The 23,838-nt window shown below is 35.6% G+C and overlaps 1 protein-coding gene across 2 annotated transcripts in view; it reads right to left on the reverse strand.

The window, feature by feature from the left end:
• Positions 1-23,838, reverse strand: part of SMC6 (structural maintenance of chromosomes 6) — a 71,520-nt gene that overhangs the window by 18,689 nt on the left and 28,993 nt on the right. For both annotated transcript variants that reach the window (XM_082672351.1, XM_082672350.1), the window contains exons 11-20: positions 21,093-21,239; positions 20,743-20,831; positions 20,183-20,347; positions 19,597-19,775; positions 18,334-18,538; positions 14,715-14,829; positions 7,540-7,700; positions 3,996-4,131; positions 2,689-2,769; positions 1,409-1,579 (exon numbers count right to left, since the gene is read on the reverse strand). In XM_082672351.1, the coding sequence (XP_082528477.1) occupies positions 1,409-1,579; positions 2,689-2,769; positions 3,996-4,131; positions 7,540-7,700; positions 14,715-14,829; positions 18,334-18,538; positions 19,597-19,775; positions 20,183-20,347; positions 20,743-20,831; positions 21,093-21,239 (1,449 nt within the window). The remainder of the gene's footprint in view (positions 1-1,408; positions 1,580-2,688; positions 2,770-3,995; positions 4,132-7,539; positions 7,701-14,714; positions 14,830-18,333; positions 18,539-19,596; positions 19,776-20,182; positions 20,348-20,742; positions 20,832-21,092; positions 21,240-23,838) is intronic.

Here is a 23,838-nt window from a genome sequence, read left to right on the forward strand (position 1 = left end):
ATCCTTCATTTTTTGTTTTTAATTTTAAGCTATCTGGGACAATTCAGGTGCTAATTATTTCTTTTCCTATATTGTTTTAGCATACTTTATCATTTTGATTTTAAGTTTCCCTGCTCAATCCTTCACCCATTTAAAATCTTCTTTTATCTCATCTTTGTTTTAACTTCACTGCTCTAATTTCTGAGTTTTGAATTCTCTCTCTCCTATTCCTGACAATTTTCATACTTATTTTATTTCTTCTTATTCAATTTTCTTTTAAAAACTAATTTTGTCTTCTTTTTTATCTTGGACTTATTGTGTTTTTAATTCTAATTTCCTGTAGTAACTACTATTTGTCTTTTTCAATAGTATCCTTAATACTTTTTTCCTTCCTCAAACTTTATTATTAAAATTTTATATTCTTTTTAATCAGTAATTTATCAGTCTATTTTCCCACTTTTTATTCTTATCTCAAATAGAAAAAAGTAAACCACCTTGCATTACAATAGCAGGCAGGAATCACAGCTCTATGGAAAGCAGCTGTAGAGAGGCCACCGCAAACAGAGGAAAGTTGTTTCTGCTCGGGTCCTCCTCTGACTTCCTTTAATAAATTATGTTTTCTAAAATTGACAATGGAGACAATTACAGTAAAGTTCATATGCATGCAAATTCTTTAAAATTTTTAAAATGTCTAGATACATTTTGATTCAAAGGGGTAATTTTCCTGCAAAAAAATGGGGGTTATATCGTCAATAAACCTTTCTCCTCTTAAAACATACTATTAATTCTTCTCAATGTCTTATAAATAAAATTTGAGGTTTCGAGAATAATTGAGTTATTCATAAAAATGAGAATGATAATAAGCTACCTGACAACAAAGCTATTAAACGTGGTGAAATTTACAGAATTTAATTGTTAAATAACTTTATTTCCCTAATTTGGTTCCAAAAGTATGTGCTTTAAAAAAAAAAAAAAAGGCCGATTGAATTCTAGCTGGAATATAATGCAGATATGTTAATAAATGGGAATTGGGTAGCATTTTATTTCAAGCTGGCTTTTATATCAACTAATTCTTCAACTATTGCGGAAAAGTGGGACAAGAGAACAGATAAGCACAGAAACAGTATGGACAGATAAGATGTCCTGCCTCTAGTTCTAAAAGAAGAAAAAAATCTCACAAAATAAAAAGGTAACAAAAGCTGTAACCTTCTGGGGGGTCAGAAATTTGGCAATTTATTCTCCTTAAAGGCGTGAGCAGAGTGTTTAATTCTACTTGATCTAATGACGAAAAGCTGGTTTACAGCCCGGTTTTATACAGCTACATTTACAGTTAGCCATAAATTCTGTTGAGGTAATATCTAGCCGGTATATAGTGTATATAAAACTGAAACATAAAAAATATATATAGTAGAGTAACAATAATACATACCTTAAGTGGATCTGCTAGCTCTGATAGCTGATTAATTTTCTGTTTAATTGCATCATACTTGTTTTCCGCTTCTATTTTCAGACTTTTAAAATGTTCCATATTCTCTTTTTGTTGTTCCATGTTTTTCTCAACCATTTTCATTTTGATTTTATTTTCTTGAGCTTCATCTTCCTGGCAACATTTACAGAGCATACAGAATTAATTAAAACACTTTTAAGTAATCAAATAGAAAAACAGTACAAACAATTCTAGAAGAGGAGAAACTATAGGCTACAAGTAAATCAGATTAAAGACAAATACAAAGAACAAATTATGATATTTTCATACTCTTAATGGTAAATTAGGAGGTAGAAGAAATAGGTTCAAAAATAGAAAAGGATTACATTTAGAAGACAAACTACATTGTGCTTGAGGTCATAATCAAAAGGGGTAACTTTTATTCTATCTACTCACTTTTTCTTTCAAAATATAATGTATATAAATATATATCTTATGCCAGACAATGTGTTAGATGCTGAGTAAACAAAAATAAACAAGACACAGCCCATACCTTTAAGAAATTTAGTCTATCAATAAAAGTAATGAAAGCAGAAAAACACTGAGTGGAAAACCAGATTACTAATAAAAAATGAAGACAAATTCTTATTAGAGTAAAGCTCCATTGGTGCAGGGACTTGAACTGTTTTGTTCACTGTTGTGTCCCTCAGCATTTAACATGATGCCTGGTAGAGAGGAGACAATTGGTAAAAACTGATTCATTTTAACAAGACTCTGCAATCTATCTAATTCGCTACTTATGGTAACCCAGAGAGCTGAGCTGAATGTCATAAAAAGATGTCTAAGAGAAATTAAAATAGAGTAATAAATATGCGGTGAATTAAAACCATTAACTTGGAAAAAAGAAAATAATGCCAAGAGGCCAACTTCAACTGACTAAAAGATATCACTAATATTGATACTGATTAATTCTGAAAAAAACTGCTAGGTAGTTTGGTTTGAAAGGGCACTATTTACATAATAAACTCTGATAAAGTATTATTTCATGTATCAACAGAAGAAGACAAAACCAATTACAATGCATGCAAGTTACATATACAAAATATTAAGGAACTTGAAGGCCATACACCAGGTAGTTTCTACCTTATTTGTAAATGGATATAGCAATCATAAAAAGTAGCCTCAAAAAAGGATTTTTTTATAAAGCTGAGAGTAGATACTCTTAACTTAAATGACAGATTTCTCCTTTAACATTACATTTAAATTGAGGAAAAGAATCTTACCAAGGTTGCAATATCTACAGACTGGTGTTCTTCTATATTCTCAAGTTCCCGAATTTCAGAAGTACTTCTTCTTATTTTCATCTTTTGAAAAACAGTATTTAGATTTTAGTAAATAGAAATAAATGAAAAATAAAAACCCTGGGCAAGGATGTATTAATCAACAAAGTTCTACTCTGCTTTATGTTACAGAAGGATTCCATAGTTAATGAAAGAGACATATTAGTATTAAATGAACCAAAGAAAAGTATGTATAAAGTCTGCCTTGATCACCATTATTGCTAATCCACTCTCATGCAAAGCAGATATAAGTACTCCACCTTAGCATTTAAAATGATGACAGTGTTGAGTCCACAGAGAAAGTACTTTCCTGAAACATCCAGTCTCAAGTTATGGAAAGATTACTCCAGTGGTTCTTAAAGTCCAATCCCACTATCTCCTGGGTGTCTCTGAGACTCTTTCAGAGGGTCCATGAAGTCAACACTATTTTCATAAAAACACTAAGGCATTATTTATTTAAAAGCCTTTTTTTAAAAAAATTTATTTTATTTTATTTATTTTTGGCTGTGTTGGGTCTTTGTTGCTGCGCTCAGGCTTCTCATTGTGGTGGCTTCTCCTGTTGCAGAGCACGGGCTCTAGGTGCGCGGGCTTCAGTAGTTGTGGCACGTGGGGTCAGTAGCTGGGGTTCGCGGGCTCTAGAGCACAGGCTCAGTAGTTGTGGCGCACAGGCTTAGCTGCTCTCTGGCACATGGGATCTTCCCGGACCAGGGCTCAAACCCGTGTCCCCTGCATTGGCAGGAGGATTCTTAACCCCTGTGCCACCAGGGAAGCCTGGCATTACTTTTTTTTTTAAGACCAATTTTACTATGGATTTCTTACAGGTGTACAGGAGGTTTATAACTATGATGTGTAATATTGCAACAGACTGATTACAGAAGCTGATATGACAGTTCAGGTGAATTTTATTAAACCAGATGTTAGAGATTTTAAAAAATATAAAAAACGTCAATCTTTTTACTAAATCTTTTTGGTTTTGGAAAGTAGTTATTTTTCATAAAAATGTTATTTATGCTAACACATAATGTACTTATTATTTTTAAATGAATTAATAAACATTCTTAAATTTTGCTTTAATTTTTAATAACATGAATACTGATAGATAAAACCCAAACAAGCAAAAGCTCTTTTAAGATTGTAAAGGGGCTTGAGGCCAAAATAGTTGAGAACTATTCGTCTAACTAAATGAATGTTAAGACCTTAAAAATAACTTGGAAATGATTAAGTTGAGAAAACAAATGATGTTTTTTTACCTTTAACTCTTTATAATGCAGTTGGCACCTTCTAAGAAGTTCTTCATTGCGTTTAATATCCTTTTCAAGGGCAGACAAATGTTGCTGAAGATTTGATATCTGGGCTTTCTTATTTTCAACCTCATTCTCCAAGTCACTTAATAGAGAAGAGAGGGTAAAAAAATACTTTAAATTTACTTCTGAATATTACAAATATTTAGATCTTTACAAAGAAAACCCTATTTTTAATAGCTTTTTTGCAAAACCTATGCAGTTAACCAGTTCTCTATTCCTACCACGTAATTCAAAACATGAAAATACAGAGATTTCAAAAAACATCTTCTAAACTGGAATTAAATTTTACTTACTTCATTAGTAAGTATTTATGATTTATCTGTGGTAGGCATTGTGCACAGTGATAGGCAGAGGTAGAAAAAAAATTAAGGCATAAAGGAATCAAACAAAAAGGCAAAACATCAGGAAATAAACCATAACATTGAAATGTGAACAGGACACTGCACTATATGTCCACAATACGACGGGAACCTAAGAGTAAGTCTGGGAGAAGTGACAACTGACTTGTGTTCTCTGAAGTTTTCACCAGATGGACCACCTAGAGAAGATGGAAAGAAATACACGAAGGCACAAAGAGGTGAAAAACAAATAAGACTGAAGGTCAGTAAAACTGAAGGTCAGCTCAACATTTCCTGTGGTGAATAAATGCTATGAATGTGTGGGGAGTGAAAGGGAAGGAGAGGAGGACAATGAAAAGAGGTGGAGGGAAAGGTCGGCAGATGCCAAAGCCATAAGGGGTCTCTATGCCAGCAGAGGCAACTGTCTTTCAGAAGTGATCTTTTCCTGTTTCACTGACTCTGTCTTCTAAAACTCTGTGCCTGGTGGAAGAGAACCACCTGTGCAATTAAGAACAACTCTTCTCTGATAAAGAGAGTACGCCAGATTTCACTAAGATGCACACTTTTCCACATTTTAACATCTCTGAATTCTGAAATTATCTTCCAGTCCATGGTTCAACTATCAATACTTTTCTTTTTTACTGGTATATAAAATAACAGAGCATCTTAAATTTGATGAACTATTAGAACCGTGCTACCTTGTGGAATTCTCAAAATTAAAAACAAAAATCAATGATGTTAGCTGAATGAATGATAAACAAATGAGAAAAAGAAAAAGAGGAGAATAAGTGTGGTATTTCTGGTAAAAATGGAGCCAGAGGCAAAAACTGTTTCAGAGCCATCTTTCATCAACAGGAACCTGCCAGTGCTGAGTTGATGAGGGTATAGAAAAGCCTACTTCATATATTCATAGTGTGGGAGGGGGTTAGGGAATCAATTACTCTGTAGTCATTTGACAATTGCTATTAAATGATCAACTTATATAATAATAAAATAAAATTTAAATATTTATTTTAATAAATATTAAGGCTCATTTAGTATTATTAAGTGTTAAAAATATTAGTAATTGTTTGATGTTATTAAATATTTAAAATCAGGTCATAAATTGTATGTTAATAAAACAATGAATTTTAAAATTTTTAAATTCACACATTCTTTGACTCAGCATTTTCACCATTTAGAATTTAATCTATGCACATACTTTCAGAAGTATGCCATGATACACATGTGCGTTCTCACTGCAGCACTGCTATAGTAGGAGAAAACTGCAGATAACACGTATGTCCATCAACAGGAACTGGTCAGGTAGATTATGGAACAGCCATACCAAGGGGCAGCTCTAAGTGTCCTGATATGGAACAATCTCCAAGATATAATATTGAGACAAAAAGCAAGACACAGAAACCATATGCGTACTTATACACAGCACAAATGGATGAACCTTGAAAACATTATACCTAAGTGGGGGGCAAAGGACTTCACTTTTCATTGCATTCATTTCTGTACTATTTGAATTTTCTCACCATATGCCTATATTACTTTTAATCATTTTTAAAATGTCAACAGGGACTGTGGAGAGATGGAATTATAAGCTACTTTTGTTTTCCAATTTATATTTTCTGTATTTAAAAAACACCAGTGAATTATTTTAAATTTCCAAATATCAGACAACTATCATACTGGTTCAGGTCAAAACAGATGACACAAATATCATTTAAGTATCATGATAACTTAGTACATTTTCAATCAATAAAGTTTATCAAGGTGAGAAACAATTTTTAAAAAACCAATGTTCACCTGGCTTTTAAAACAAAAGCTCTGTCCACTACACATTGATGCAAATATTTTAGCTAAAAATGAAGCCAATTATTAACTTCATAAGTAAGTCTTAAACCATTACTACTAAAATGCTAGAATCAGGGATCCTGATTTGCTGCTGATACACTTACTACCTTTTCCAAGAATGTCATACTTTTTTTAAAGATGTGGAACACAAATGCACAAGGCATTTTTTGTTGAAAGAAAAAGCATGAATTACACACAGTAACATTACCATGATATTGTTTATACATTTACATTCATGTTTGCTTGAGTACTATATAATTTAGTCTTACCCAGTTAAGAATTAGAGGGGCCTGATTTAAATGTCATGGCACAGCGGACAAAAATTTATCACTTTACAGGTCACTTTTATACAGGTACGTTCAGACATTGATGAATTTTCATCTATCCTATCACAAAGATTCAGTGTCAATTTAAAATGTGTGTTGAGTGCTGTAATAACAAGTTGCAGATCATTCAACAGTTTTCTGTTGCTAAAAAAGAAATTTTACTAAACTTCCCAATATCCACTATGGTTATTTTGCTTTATGCTGCTCTCATAATCATACAAAAATAACTAATATAATTTGAAAATCAGATATCTATTTTAAAAAAACCTCATTTCCCCCTATCTATAAAAGCCATTTAGAATACTTTCACCTTTACTCAGTTTTCTTAGATAGTGCTTTTACCTAAGTTCTATGTTCTTCTTCTTGAGGTCTTCTAGGTCACTAATTCAGCTCCACCTTATCAATTCATCAACTGATAGTTCAGTTGGGAAAATCATGCTTTTTTCATACCAAAAATTCTTTTTGCACACGTTTGAATCTTATTAAGTACCTTTAGCTTTTTGTTTGGCTTTTCACTGCATCTCCTCTAGCAGCTCTATCTCCCTAAGCATTTGATCTAACGGTGCCGACTGATTTTTCTTCTAGAACAGTGTGACTCAAAGTACCAGGCAGAGACACAGCAAGGACCTTGAGCCAGAATGTATACCCAGCACACTTGTACTCTCGCTGAGAAAAATCAGCAAAACTAAACAATGGTATAGTGATGTAGCTGATTTACATTCTGAGTTAAGCTCCTTACCTCCTTGCAGACAGGTAATAATCAATGTGCAGACCAGCTCATCAAGCCCAGAATACTGTCATCAAAGTCATGATGGAAAATAACCATCAATCTAGAATTCTACATCCAGCTAAATGATCTTTTAAGACCAACAGATCACTCACAATTCTTCACTGACATAACTACTAATAGAGTAATATGAAAAGAAATGAACCCCAAAGAACTAGTGGGAATAATACAGTAAAGCTACACTGGACACTAACCTTATTTCAGAATCCACATCTCTGCTGAGAAACTTAGGTCTTGTATATTCAGATGAATAATAACGCCCTGCAAAAACTTGATCACCATCAGCAGTAAAAGCTTCTCTACAATTCTTGGGTGGCTTTTGGGACTGCATTACTGCACGAGCTACAGAATTATTCTAAAAAAACAGAGGGGAAAATACATTTTAAAAATATGCCAAAGCGTTTCTGTTGTATGTAATTTCAAAATATTACCTAAATTACCAAAAATTTTGGTAATAGGTATTACCAAAAATACCTATTCAAGTATTTTTATTTAAACATTCAAATGAAATAATTCCATGAGAAAAATAAAATAATTTAAAAAACAACTTTCAAGATTCAAAGAATTAAACTATTGAGTCTTAAAAACATAAGAAATGATGTTTTATGACAAACTGATATTTTTTTTGAATTTTATTTATTTTTTATACAGCAGGTTCTTACTAATCATACATTTTATACATACCAGTGTATACATGTCAATCCCAATCTCTCAATTCATCACACAACACCACCACCTCCCGCCCCGCCACTCTCCCCACTTGGTGTCCCTACCATTGTTCTCTACATCTGTGTCTCTTATTTCTGCCCTGCAAACCGGTTCATCTGTACCATTTTTCTAGGTTCCACATATATGCGTTAATATACGAAATTTGTTTTTCTCTTTCTGACTTACTTCACTCTGTATGACAGTCTCTAGATCAATCCAAGTCTCTACAAATGACCCAATTTCGTTCCTTTTCATGGCTGAGTAATATTCCATTGTGTATATGTACCAAATCTTCTTTATCCATTCGTCTGTCAATGCACATTTAGGTTGCTTCCATGACCTGGCTGGTGTAAATAGTGCTGCAATGAACAATGGAGGGCATGTGTCTTTTTGAATTATGGTTTTCTCTGGGTATATGCCCAGTAGTGGGATTGCTGGGTAATACAGTCATTCTATTTTTAGTTTTTCAAGGAACCTCCATACTGTTCTCCATAGTGGCTGTATCAATTTACATTCCCACCAAGCGTGCAAGAGGGTTCCCTTTTCTCCACACCCTCTCTAGCATTTGTTGTTTGTAGATCTTCTGATGGTGCCTATTCTAACTGGTGTGAGGTGATACCTCATTGTAGTTTTGCTTTGCATTTCTCTAATATTTAGTGATGTTGAGCAGCTTTTCATGTGCGTCTTGGCCATCTGTATATCTTCTTTGGAGAAATGTCTATTTAGGTCTTTTGCTCATTTTTTGATTGTTTTTTTTCTTAATATTGAGCTGCATGAGCTGTTTATGTATTTTGGAGATTAATCCTTTGCCCGTTGATTCATTTGCAAATATTTTCTCCCATTCTGAGGGTTGTCTTTTCGTCTTGTTTGTAGTTTCCTTTGCTGTGCAAAAGCTTTTAAGTTTCATTAGGTCCCATTTGTTTATTTTTATTTCCATTACCCTAAGAGGTGGATAAAAAAAAATCTTGCTGTGATTTATGTCGCAGAGTGTTCGTCCTATGTTTTCCTCTAAGAGTTTTAGAGTGTCCGGTCTTACATTTAGGTCTCTAAATCATTTTGAGTTTATTTTTGTGTATGGTGTTAGGGAGTGTTCTAATTTCATTCTTTTACATGTAGCTGTCCAGTTTTCCCAGCACCACTTATTGAAGAGACTGTCTTTTCTCCATTGTATATCCTTGCCTCCTTTGTCATAGATTAGTTGACCATAGGTGCATGAGTTTATCTCTGGGCTTTCTATCCTGTTCCATTGATCTATATTTCTGTTTTTGTACCAGTACCATATTGTCTTGATGACTGTAGCTTTGTAGTATAGTCTGAAGTAAGGGAGTCTGATTCTTCCAGCTCCATTTCTTCTCCTTGAGATTGCTTTGGCTATTCGGGGTCTTTTGTGTCTCCATACAAATTTTAAGATTTTTTGTTCTAGTTCTGTAAAAAAATGCCACTGTTAATTTGATAGGGATTGCACTGAATCTGTAGATTGCTTTGGATAGTACAGTCATTTTCACAATCTTGATTCTTCCAATCCAAGAACATGGTATATCTCTCCATCTGCTTGTGTCATCTTTGATTTCTTTCATCAGTGTCTTATAGTTTACTATAAGTACAGGTCTTTTACCTCCCTAGGTAGGTTTATTCCTAGGTATTTGATTCTTTTTGTTGCAGTGGTGAATGGGATTGTTCCCTTAATTTCTGTTCTGATCTTTCGTTGTTAGTGTATAGGAATACAAGATTTCTGTGCATTAATTTTGTATCCTGCAACTTTACCAAATCCATTGATTAGCTCTAGTAGTTTTCTGGTGGCATTTTTAGGATTCTCCATGTATAGTATCATGTCATCTGCAAACAGTGACAGTTTTACTTTTTATTTTCCACTATGTATTACTTTTATTTCTTTTTCTTCTCTGATTGCTGTGGCTAGGACTTCCAAAACTATGTTGAATATAGTGGTGAGATGGACATCCTTGTCTTGTTCCTGATCTTAGAGGAAATGCTTTCAGTTTTTCACCACTGAGAATGATGTCTGCTGTGGGTCTGTCTTATATGGCCTTTATTATGTTGAGGTGGGTTCCCTCTATGCCCACTTCCTGGAGAGTTTTTATCATAAATGGGTGTTGAATTTTGTAAAAAGCTTTTTCTGAACCTATTGAGATGATCAAATGGTTTTTATTCTTCAATTTATTAATATGTTGTATCACATTGACTAATTTGAGTATATCGAAGAAGCCTTGCATCCCTGGGATAAATCCCACTTGATCATGGTGTATGATCCTTTTAACGTGTTGCTGGATTCTGTTTGCTAGTATTTTGTTGAGGATTTTTGCATCTATATTCATCAGTGATATTGGTCTTTAATTTTCTTTTTTTGTAGTATCTTTGTCTGGTTTTGGTATCAGGGTGATGGTGGCCTTATAGAATGGGTTTGGGAGTGTTCCTTCCTCTGCAATTTTTTGGAAGAGTTTGAGAAGGATGGGTGTTAGCTATTCCCTAAATGTTTGATAGAATTCACCTGTGAAGTCATCTGGTCCTGGACTTTTGTTTGTTGGAAGATTTTTAATCACAGTTTCAAGTTCATTACTTGTGATTAGTCTGTTCATATTTTCTATTTCTTCCTGGTTCAGTCTTGGAAGGTTATACTTTTCTAAGAAATTGTCCATTTCTTCCAGGTTGTCCATTTTATTGGCATAGAGTTGCTTGTAGTAGTCTCTTAGGATGCTTTGTATTTCTGTGGTGTCTGTTGTAACTTCTCCTTTTTCATTTCTAATTTTATTGATTGGAGTCGTCTCCCTCTTTTTCTTGATGAGTCTGGCTAATGGTTTATCAATTTTGTGTATCTTCTCAAAGAACCATCTTTTTTTTTTTTTTTTTTTTTTGCAGTACGCGGGCCTCTCCCAATGCGGAGCACAGGCTCCGGACACGCAGGCCCAGCGGCCATGGCTCACGGGCCCAGCCGCTCCGTGGCATGTGGGATCCTCCCGGACCGGGGCACGAACCCGTGTCCCCTGCATCAGCAGGCAGACTCTCAACCACTGCGCCACCAGGGAAGCCCCAAGAACCATCTTTTAGTTTTATTGATCTTTGCTATTGTTTTGTTTCTATTTCATTTATTTCTGCTCTGATCTTTATGATTTCTTTCCTTCTACTAACTTTGGGTTTTGTTTGTTCTTCTTTCTCTAGTTCCTTTAGGTGTAAGGTTAGATTGTTTATTTGAGATTTTTCTTGTTTCTTCAGGTAGGCTTGTAGTGCTATAAACTTCCCTCTTAGAACTGCTTTTGCTGCATTCCATAGGTTTTGGATTGTTTTGTGTTCATTGTCCTTTGTCTCTAGGTATTTTTTAATTTCCTCTTTGATTTCTTCAGTGCTCTCTTGGTTATTTAGTAATGTATAAAATAACCTCCATGTATTTGTGTTTTTTACATTTTTTCCCCTGTAATTGATTTCTAATCTAATAGCATTGTGGTCAGAAAAGATGCTTGATATGATTTCAATCTTCTTAAATTTACTAAGTCTTGATTTGTGACACAAGATGTGATCTATCCTGGAGAATGTTCCATGCGCACTTGAGAAGAAAGTGTAATCTGCTGTTTTTGGATGGAATGTCCTATAAATATCAATTAAATCTATCTGGTCTATTGTGTCATTTAAAGCTCGTGTTTCCATATTAATTTTCTGTTTGGATGATCTGTCCATTGTTGTTAAGTGAGGTGTTAAAGTCCCTCACTATTATTGTGTTATTTTCGACTTCCTCTTTTATAGCTGTTAGCAGTTGCCTTATGTATTGAGGTGCTCCTATGTTGGGTGTATATATATTTATAATTGTTGTATCTTCTTTTTGGATTGATCCCTTTATCATTATGTAGTGTCCTCCCTTGTCTCTTGTATGTGTCCCTAGGTCTGAAATGGGTCTGTTGTAGACAGCATATATATGGGTCTTGTTTTTGTATCCATTCAGTGAGCCTGTGTCTTTTGGTTGGAGCATTTAATCCATTCACGTTTAAGGTAATTATCGATATGTATGCTCCTATTACCATTTTCTTAAATGTTATGGGTTTGTTTTTGTAGGTCCTTTTCTTCTCTTGTGTTTCTCACTTAGAGAAGTTCCTTTAGCATTTGTTGTAGAGCTGGTTTGTGGTGCTGAATTCTCTTAGCTTTTGCTTGTGTGTAAAGCTTTTGATTTCTCCATCAACTCTGAATGAGATACTTGCTGGGTAGAGTAATATTGATTGTACGTTTTCCCTTTCATCACTTTAAATATATCATGCTACTCCCTTGTGGCTTGTAGAGCTTCTGCTGAGAAATCAGCTGTTAACCTTATGGGTGTTCTCTAGTATGATATTTGTCATTTTCCCTTGTTGCTGTCAATAATTTTTATTTTTCTTAATTTTTGTCAGTTTGATTACTATGTGTCTTGGCGTGTTTCTCCTTGGGTTTACCCTGTCTGGGACTCTCTGTGTTTCCTGGACTTGGGTGACTATTTCCTTTCCCATGTTAGGGAAGTTTTTCACTATAATCACTTCAAATATTTTCTCTGGTCCTTTCTCTCTCTCTCTTCTCCCCTGGGACCACTGTAATGTGAATTTTGTTACATTTAATGATGTCCCAGGGGTCTCTTAGGCTGTCTTCATTTCTTTTCGTTCTTTTTTCTTTATTCTGTTCCACAGCAGTGAATTCCACCATTCTGTCTTCCAGGTCACTTATCCGTTCTTCTGCCTCAGTTATTCTGCTATTGATTCCATGTAGTGTATTTTTTATTTCAGTTATTGTACTGTTCATCACTGTTTGTTTGTTCTTTAATTCTTCTAGGTCTTTGTTAAACATTTCTTGCATCTTCTCAATCTTTGCCTCCATTCTTTTCCAAGGTCCTGGATCATCTTCACTATCATTATTCTGAATTCTTTTTCTGGAAGGTTGCCTATCCCCACTTCATTTAGTTATTTTTCTGGGGTTTTATCTTTTTCCTTCATCTGGTACAAAGTCCTCTGCCCTTTCATTTTGTCTGTCTTTCTGTGAATGTGGTTTTCCTTCCACAGGCTGCAGAACTGTAGTTCTTCTTGCTTCTGCTCTCTGACCTTTGGTGGATGAGGCTATCTAATAGGCTTGTGCAGGTTTCCTGATGGGAGGGACTGGTGGTGGGTAGAACTGGGTGTTGCTCTGGTGGGCAGAGCTCAGAAAAACTTTAATCCTGTTTTCTGCTGATGGGTGGGGCTGGGTTCCCTCCCTGTTGGTTGTTTGCCCTGTGGCGACCCAGCACTGGAGTCTTCCCAGCTCTTTGGAGGGGTATTGGCTGACTCTGGGAGGGCTCATGCCAAGGAGTACTTCCCAGAACTTCTGCTGCCAGTGTCCTTGTCCCCACGGTGAGCCACAGCCAACCCCAACCTCTGCAGGAGACCCTCCCACACTAGCAGGGAGGTCTGGTTCAGTCTCCTATGGGGGTCACTGCTCCTTCCCCTGGGTCCTGATGCGCACACTACTTTGTGTGTGCCCTCTAAGAATGGAGTCTCTGTTTCTCCCAGTCCTGTCGAAGTCCTGCAATCAAATCCTGCTAGCCTTCAAAGTCTGATTCTCTAGGAATTCCTCCTCCCATTGCCAGAACCCCAGGTTGGGAAGCCTGACGTGGGGCTCAGAACCTTCACTCCAGTGGGTGGAGTTCTGTGGTATAAGTGTTCTCCAGTTTGTGAGTCACCCATGCAGCCGTTATGGGATTTGATTTTATTGTGATTGCACCCCTCCTACCATCTCATTGCAGCTTCTCCTTTGTCTTTGGATGTGGGGTTATCTTTTTTGGAAGATACCAGATACTGGTCAGTTCCAGTGTCTTCCTGTCGATGACTGTTCAGCAGTTAGTTGTGATTCTGGTGCTCTCGCAAGAGGGAGTGAGCACACGTCCTTCTACTCCGCCATCTTGAACCAATCTCCCTGATAGATTTTATTTTTAAATTCTAATATTGCTATCCACTAAAGTTAAAGATTTTAAGTACTTTTTCACATGAAAATATTTACCTTAGAAATCTTATTTTTCATAGAAAAATGAAATTTATTTTTTCTAAATGTCTTTTACACCCTAGAAAAGATGTGAGTGAACAGCAAATTCCAATAAAAGATTAGTACACTGAATTATGTAGGGAAAGCCTGGAAATATTTAGTATTTTACTTCCTAGAGGAAGTAAAAAGAGGATTAGGCTTAACTGAGGCCTAATCAACCTTCCTTGGAACAGACCTTTACAAGAGGACTTCATTATTTTCTTTCAAGTATCTGTCTAAAATATGAGAGGGCCAAGCCCACAAATAATTACAATATGAACTTGCAATTCACATATACACATTTGGATGACTGATGTCATTGCCTCTCAGGTTCCATTAATGAGAAAAAGAGACTCTGTTTGTATTCATTACAGATTTGTTTTGAATTCCCTTGTCCCTTCTCAGCAAATTTATGCCAATAGATGAAACACAAATATTGGTGATCTAATCTAACAAGTACATATCAATAGAAATATGTACACTGATGAAGAATAAACAATGATTTATTTTACAGAACTCAAAGTTTTTTTAAGAAAAAGAATTCATAAAATATCAAGTACTTAAGCAGAATAGGAATTTATATAACCAGCCTCAGTTTAGGAAATTTAGAATAATATAAAATACAGCAAGCATCTGGTCTTACTTTGATCAGCAGCACTGTCTCTATGCTTCTCATGTCAATTAGGCTATTTGTGACAACTGCATTATTTATTTCTAAAGCTGTCAGAACTGTTGGGAACTCTGGATGACAAGCAGCTCTAGGAGACAAAAATATATAAGGATTAACTTACCAAATGGTAATTATATATGTATATTTTTAAAATGGGTGATGAGATGATGGATAGTAACAAGACATGGAAAATATGTGATAACGTTTGAAAACATCTGTAATAGGTTTATTTTATTTTATTAGCAAACATTTATATATTACTATGTGCTAGGCACTGTTCTAAGCATATTATAAATACAGTTGACACGTGAATAACACGAGTTTGAACTGCATAGGTCCACTTATATGTGGATTCTTTTTCAACGAATACAGTATGCACTGCAATATCCATGGTTGTCAGAATCAGCAGATGCGGACTGTGGCTACAGAGGACCAAGTATGGGGCTTGAGCATCCACAGATTTTTATACCCACAGAGGGATATCCCTGTGGAAACCTGTATTAGCTCATTTAATCCTCAAAACAACTATATGAGATAGATAATATCATTCGCTCTTTTTTTTTTTTTCCCAAATGAGCTGCAGCGAGTTTAATAAGTTCCCCAATGTCATAAAGGTAAGAGGTCAGGCTAGGATTTAAACCAGGCAGCTCAGCTCTAGAACCCAGCAGATTCTCAATCATTATGTTCTATTGCCTGTTATACTTAATCATTACAATTTTCTTAAATCTTATACTCTATCATACAAACATAAAAGTCATTTAATTAAAACACATTGGGAAAAGGCAATGGCATTCTTACTGCTTTCTTAGTTCTAGAATTCCAAAACAAAGAAATATCTTTGTATATATGTTTTCCACTTATTCAGTCATTAATTCAACATGTATTTACTGAGCACCTACTATGTGCAAGATGCTGTTCAGAGGATAAGGAGATAGCAGTAAACAAAACAGACTATATCCTTCTCCCCATGGAGCTTACACTCTACTGAAGGAAGACAGAAAAATGAAGAAAAAGTGGCATACTGTGCTTTTTCACACAGAAAGTGTCAGGAAAAGCCTTGCTAAAGTGTCAACAGGCAGACACCTGAGGAAATGGGAGTTACATTAGCATAATGAAGAAGAGCATTTCGTGCCCAGGGAGCAGCATTTGCAAAGGCCCTAAGAGGGCTGTTGGAGAAGCCGGGAGGCCAGTGTGCTGTGGTGGACGAGCAGTGCTGGGAGTGCTACTGGACACAAGGACAGGAGAGATGGCAAGAGGACGGGTCATGTGGGTCCGAGAGGTCGCAGTTAGGCCTAAAGAGGATGAGAAAGTACAGGACAATTTGAGCAGAGGAATGACATGGTCTGACTTTACTCTGGCTGTGATATTGAAAGTGTGGATGGAAGGGAACCAGAAGCAAAACTCACTTGAGATATGATAATGGTGTGAACCAGGGTAGCACTGCAGAAGTGTTTAGATCCTGGATACATTTATAAAGTACAGCCAGTAGGATGTGGGATGGCAGAAAGAAGTCAAGGATGACTGAGGTTTTGGCTTGAGCAACTGAAAAATGGAGATGGGGATGACTATAGGAAGAGCAGTTTTTAGGGTGGATCTCAGGAGTTTGGCTTTTAGATATGTTAAGTTTCAAATGTCTTTTGGACATCAAAGTGGAAAATATAAATTGAATGTACTATATTCTGGAGTTCAGAGGAAAGAGCCCAGCTAGAAACATAATGTGGTGATCATCAGTGTATGGACTATATTTTAAGCCATGAAACTGGATGAGTTCACCCAGGAAGTAAGTGCTGGGAGTAGGTGCACATGGAGAAGAGGTCTGGAACACTGATACTGGAGGTTCCCAAGTGAGGAGAAATAAGCAGAAGACATTACAAAAGAATACCTAGAGATGTGGGAAAACAAGAAGAGTGACATCCTAGGGACCAAGTAAAAAAAGTGTTTCAGGAAGAATTAAACGATCAGCTGAATCAAATACTGCTGGTAGGTCAAGTCAGCGAGTGGGAAGGAAGGACGACAGGACCAAGCCAAGCAAGGCTCACTGGCGCCTGGACAAGAGCTGCTCTGGTGTGTGATGAAGCTATAAAAACTTGACTGGAGTAGGTTCAAGAAAGAAGGGGAAGAGAGAAGTTAGTGACACAGACAACTCTTCTGAGAAGTTTTTCCTGTTAAAAAGAGGCAGAGAAATAGGATAGTAACCTTAGGACAGAGTTCAAGTGGAAGTAAAAACAAAGATAGGAAAGAATAGGGGGTGGGCGCTCTAGAAACATCAAGCAGTGCCAATGAAACAACGCAGGGAGTGAGGGGAGAGAGGATAGGGAGCCCGAGTCTAAGAGGGAGGGGACGTGGAAGGGGCTTGTGGTGAAGCATAGGCTCTGGCCAGTCCGCTGAAAGCACAGGTTTCTATGCTAGGAAGGAGCAAGTATTTTCGAGCAGGCACATGCCACTGCTAGACAGGCTGCTCCCACCAGCTTGCTCTAAAGCACCCAGTCACAACCACCCCTTCCTTTTGCTCTACTTCCCTGGGATGCACTTCATATTTAGTTTATATCACAATTAGTTTTGCCTGCTGAGAGATGCTGTAACATCGGTCGAGGAAAACTAAAAGTAGGAAGGAATAGTAGCAATAATGTGTCAGTAATGAGACAAGGAAAGGACAAGTATGGAATAGGCTCACTAAACAACATAATGTAGAAAGCCTAAAGAGGACGAGAGAGACAAAGGAAAAACCGCACATCAAATTCTAGGCGAGCACGGTGAGCCTCACTGGTAAGAGGAATTATAGGACAAAATGATTTGATGATCCTAATTAAGCTTAGAAGAAAGCTTTAATAAAAACGTGATTTATAAAGCCAAGTCAAAGGAAAAATATCACAATCAAATTAAATATAGAAAAAACACGCTTAAAATGAAGGGCATTTTCAATGTTTCCAAATATAAGGCAATTGAAAAAAGCAAAAACTGGATTTATAAGAAAAAGTGGAGTGGGAGAGAAAAGAAATTTTAAAACAATCTGTTAATAGGAATATATATATAGGAATATATATACATAGGAATATATATATAGGGATATAGAGAGGACTATATATATATGTAGGAACACACACACACATACACGTGTATCTTTAAAAGTAAAGTGATTAGCTAGCCAGCAGCTAACAAAGAAGGCGATTTGGGTATGGTGCCCTTGAGGTTTGTTAGGGTCATTAAAGAAAACAATCACAGCTCTTTATGGAATCTGTAAACCACCCAGAGCACTGTGAGCAATGAGTGCCAAAGTTCTTCCCTACGCCCTCCCTCTTAACATGGCCAGGTCTGCACCATTTCCTTCTTCAGTACAATTTCTAAGCCACACAACGTCGACTTCCCAGTATGTCTCCCCAAACAGATCTCACGTGAGGACCTTAAAGGCAGGGAGTATCTCTCATTTATCTATGTATCTCCAATGCCTAAGATTCAAATTAAAGACGTGGCTTGATGGAATTTTACAAATCAGGAGTGTAGATATGGTTAACATTAAAAATGTTTTAACTCTTTCTGAGCTTGCACGTAACTAAGCAAAACCAGAAACAGTATTTAATTACTGATGCCTTACCTGTGTCTTACATCATACACCTCATCCCGAAACTCAGAAACTATTATCTGTGGCCGTGAGGTCCCTGGTGAGTAAAACCTTTTCATCAGTGCCTGAAGCACTCTTTCATCAGCATGATTATGGCAACAATAGGCTTGCAGAAGTCCTTTCAAGCAAGATTCAATGGCCAAAGCAAGCTCAGTGTCCCGAAGACGAATGCAAGCGCCTAAAAGTGAGAGAAAATTATTAAAAGCCCATAAATACTTGAAATGTTAATGTAACCATCTTTATAATAGTTCATAAATGACTTTAAAATATTTTCATATGAAGCAATTTAAATGATATTATAGATCTCATTTTAACCAAATGGGAAATACCCCATCCCACTGGATACACTGGGGAGAAAACCCACTAAATCCTGTGAAAAGTTGTCTCGCTCTGATGTAAATCAACAGTATTTCTCCTATGGGTATATATATATATATAAAATACTATTCCAGCCTCTGAATGGTGTTTTGAAAATCAAGCCAAAAGGGTTATAGACTCTTCACTATTTTCTGTAAAACTGATTAATATTGAAATTTTAGATTTAGAGAGGGAAAAAAAAACCTCATCTATTGAAATGGATCCTGGTATAGAGGTACATGTCATTTAAATGAAGAGACATTACTACAATACTTAATACAGTACATAATACTGTACTTATACAGTACTTTACTAAAAAAGTATACTTATAGCATCATTTTCACCTAATGATGTACAGAATTAGAGATAGCTCCTCAGAACTCAACTGATTTTTTTTCTCATGTATATATGAGGATAACTAAATAACCTCAGGCTTATAGTTGAAAGAGGACTTAGAAGTAATGTTGTCCAAACCTAAATAGAAACTTAAAAAGACAAGTCATTTTATCAAGTTTTACACAAAACTCAGGTGATTGGCCTTTTAACTATATCTTGATATCACTGAATTTTCCTACTAATCAATTACATGCAAATTAGTTCATTGATTTATTCATTCAAAAAAATAAAAAGCAGATTATTCAACTCTATAATTACTTTTCCTTTTCCTAAGTTCTCTTTCTTTTGGCTTTTTTATGCTTAAAATATACAAAAGGAAAGTTTAAAGTGATTTTATCATTTCTTAAAATATGTACAAAGTCTACATATAACTACATGGTTCTTCGATAACAGTGTTTTAAAATTATATTCAACAGACTCCTTCCAGAAAATAAAGATGTACTTCTAATTTTTATTATATACTGACTAATTGGTGACAAATACCTAGAGGGCCTACAGGTTTACAGGTGAAACGCCCCTGTCTGTAAGCATCATCTATGGCTTCCAGAAGAGCTGGAACATGAGGGCCAAATCTTTTCAGTCGATCAGTTTTACTGTCTTTCAATTCTTTCAGTTGCCTCTGATTATAGTTCAGTGTATTCTTCACATCTAACTCTTCTCTCCTACAAAATACACGTGGAAAAACAAAACAGATATGTGATACAGTTAAACAGAAATACTCAGTCTTTTCCCCTAATACCTGCATACCAGTGAATGACGCAGCTGCCCTAAAAACTAAAAGCGGATCTCTTCATTTGAAAACAACTGTGTTACCAGGAAAAAATAGTCAGAAGACCTCAAAACTTAGCATGGAAAAAGAAAAAAAGCAGTCGTGACAAGGACTAGAAATCCCAGAAACTGTCCAATTCTACAAGTTTAAGAAGTCTTATTAGGAAAGTGATTTTAAAAGATCCCTTATTATGAGGAAGAAGAACAACAACAAAAAAAACATGTATTCTCTTTTCATATAAAGAGGAAAACTAGATGATTTTCAAATAACTGAAAAAAGTATAAGAATGTGGACACTTACTTAATTCTGGTATGTTCTTCTTTGTCCTTTTCTACAGCTTGCTGAAATTGTTCGATCTCTTGATTGACTGAACTTTCTTGATCCTGTAAGAACTTTACTCTTTCTTTTAACGAAGATATTTTTTTTTGCCTTTCCAACCGTTCAGGTTCCAAAGACTGATCAGCACTAATGGTAAATAATACAAAGTGGAAAATATTCAATGAAAAACCTAACATTTAAAAAACATAAAGCAGGGCTTCCCTGGTGGCGCAGTGGTTGAGAGTCCGCCTGCTGATGCAGGGGACACGGGTTCGTGCCCCGGTCCAGGAAGATCCCACATGCCACGGAGTGGCTGGGCCCGTGAGCCGTGGCCGCTGAGCCTGTGCGTCTGGAGCCTGTGCTCCGCAACGGGAGAGGCCACAGCAGTGAGAGGCCCGCGTACAACAAAAAACAAAAAAAACCATAAAGCAATGTGATAAAATTCCTTTAGCAATAATACAGAAAATAAAATATTCCATTTCACCTGGATTACTTTATTACAAAATGAGATAACTATGAAAATTGCAAAGTAACTATCTTACCTTTTTCTTAGTTCTTCAATTCTTTTGCAAAGCTGCTCATCATCTTTCTTTAATGCTCTATACTCGTTTAGGGAATGGTTGTATAAAACCTAAAAAAAAAAAATCAGACATACTTTAGTAAAATGAAAAACAAATACCCCATTCAAGACCACTTTTGCCAAATCGTCAAATCAGAGGGTGAATATATGCAGAAATATATTTTTAAAACAACATACATATATGGCCATATGAAATCATTATATTTTTTAAAGTCTGAAAGCAACACAATTACAAAAATCTCTACTTTTAAAAATAAATGAACAGTATTTATAGTTGATATGCAATTTTTAATACTGGAAAAGTTCTCTCACCTCAGCTTCATTATAGGCCCTTTTCTTAGAAGTAAGATCTGCTTTCAATGCCATACATTCTGGTGCTCGTGCATTTGTCTCTTGACTAATCTTTTCTAGTTTATCTTGAATATCCTTGTACTTTTTTTCTGCTTCATTAAGTCTGACCTTTAAGAAAATAACATCGTTGGAGCATATTTTATTTTTCTCCAATAAACAGAAAAAATAAAAATATAATTGTATATGGTTCACATTTCAAATAAACTTAATTTTGCTCTAACTAAACTCAAGACATTAATTAGGTAAACAAACATAATTATATAAAGTGTTAAATATGTATTTTTTTAATTGAAATATTGTTGATTTACAATATTATGTTAGTTTCAGGTGTATAGCAAAGTGGTTCAGTTATACATATACATAGATATATATAGACAGGTACATATCTATGTATCTATCTATCTATCTATTCTTTTTCAGATTCTTTTCCATTATAGGTTATTACAAGATATTGAATATAGGTTCCCTGTACTATACAGTAAGCCCTTGTTGTTTATTTTATATATAGTGGTGTGTATACATTAAACCCATACTCCTAATTTACCCTTCACTCCTTGCCCCTTTGGTAACCATAAATTTGCCTTCTATGTATGTGAGGCTGTTCCTGTTTTGTTAATAAGTTCATTTGTATCATTTTTTAGATTCCACATATAAGTGATATCATGTAATATTTGTCTTTCTCTGTCTGACTTACTTCACTTAGTACGATAATCTCTAGGTCCACCGATGTTGCTGGAAATGGCAGTTATCTCATTTTTTATGGCAGAGTAATATTCCACTGTGTGTGTGTGTGTGTGTGTGTGTGTGTGTGTGTGTGTGTGTGTGTGTGTGTACCACATCTTCTTCATCCATTCATCTGATGATGGACACTTAGGCTGCTTCCATGTCTTGGCTATTATAAATAGTGCTGCTATGAACACTGAGGTGCATGTATCTTTTTTAATTAGAGTTTTCATCTTTTTTTGATATATGCCTAGGAGTGGGATTGCTGGGTCGTATGGTAACTCTATTTTTAGTTTTTTAAGGAACCTCCATACTGTTCTCCATAGTGGCTGCACCAATTTACATTCCCACCAACAGTGCAGGAGGGTTCCCTTTTCTCCACACCTTCTCCAGCATCTATTATTTGTAGACTTTTTGATGATGGCCATTCTGACTGGTGTGAGGTGATACCTCATTGTAGTTTTGATTTGCATTTCTCTAATAATTTGAAATGCTAAAATATATTTTAATTCCACATTTAGCTTTCCAATAAATGTGCTATCTTCTGGGGATACAAAGATATAGTAACAACTGTCTTCAAGTAACACAATTAAAGGGAGACAGACACAGTTTAGCAGAGAAACAAACATGCAAATAGATCATGCAGTTTGGCTGCAATAATGCTTAAGTAGGGTATGTATATTTGTAATTGTGAAAGCACGAGGAAGAATTTATAGGTCTGTCAGAAAAAGTTAGGGATGCCTTCAAAGAAGCATTTGAGCTGAAACTTGGAAGATTACTCAAAATGTACCAGGAAAAAAGCTGGGGAAAGGTGTTACAGGGAGTTGGAAAAGCATGTGGAAAGGCATTAAAACCATTTTAGGAATTAAAATTATTTCTGGAGCTTGAACTGAGAGGGTAGTGGTGGGAGATGAGATGAAGGGGTAGAAGGGCTTTGAATTCCATGATCAGCTTACAACTTAAACCTCTAGACAACAGGGAAACAAGATACCAAACTATATGTAAATCTATAATGAAACTATATGTAAATCTATACGTACAACCACTTTGGAAGCACATGGAAGGCAAGGTAAAGGGAAAAATTAAAGGAAATGATGTCAGTAAGAAGTTAATGTAATGTTCTGGGACAAAAATAATTAGGGACCAAAATGTCACACTGAAAACAGGAATAGATTAGAAGGGAAAAATATGAGAACTATTTAGATCAGAGATCAGCAAATTTTTTCTAGAAAGAGCCAGATAGTGTATACTTCAGGCTTTATGGGCTATAAAGTCCCTGTCACAGCTATTCCAGTAGAAATGCTAAGTTTGAAGTGTCTGGAACATTTAGGTAAAGATGGGAAGACAAGTATTTGAACCAAGTGCTCAGGATAAAAGTTTGATTAGGAATACAGATTAGGGAATTGTCAATATGTAGGCTATTTAGGAAACATTATATAGAATGGTAGTATAGTTCTGTTATTAAGACATCAGTAGTATAATCTTTATGTTTTTTATAAAAATTGAAGTTGGTCTAGGTGCTTTACAAACTAAATATAATTCATCTATCTTCAGTTTAAATTAGGTTAATACAAGTTTAAAGTCTGCTTTAGACACTGTTTCTTCAGAAACCTTCCCTTCAATAGTTATTCTATAATCAATAAACAAGCATATACTATGTGAAAGGTTTTATGTAAGGCATGGTGGGAAGGATATAAATATAAGATAGTCCAAACCCTCCAGAAATTTACCATTTACTACATAGCATGGCCAAATACTTAAGTAGAGCAAATAGCCACAGAACTAAATATCATCCAACCTCAAGATTTTCCTTTCCCCACTTGAAAAAAAAAATGAGTGTTTATTACTAAGACTGGATTTCATTTTTAGACTGGGGAATATCTAAAGAGGAAAGCAACAAGGTCTTCCCCTATGACAAGCTAAGAAATGAAACTGAGAAGAATTGAATGAAAATTTCAGAATATTCTCTCAGAAATGAAAATCT

This window comes from Grampus griseus (assembly GCF_964374135.1).
Source record: "Grampus griseus genome assembly, chromosome: 15".
NCBI classification, from domain to species: domain Eukaryota; kingdom Metazoa; phylum Chordata; class Mammalia; order Artiodactyla; family Delphinidae; genus Grampus; species Grampus griseus.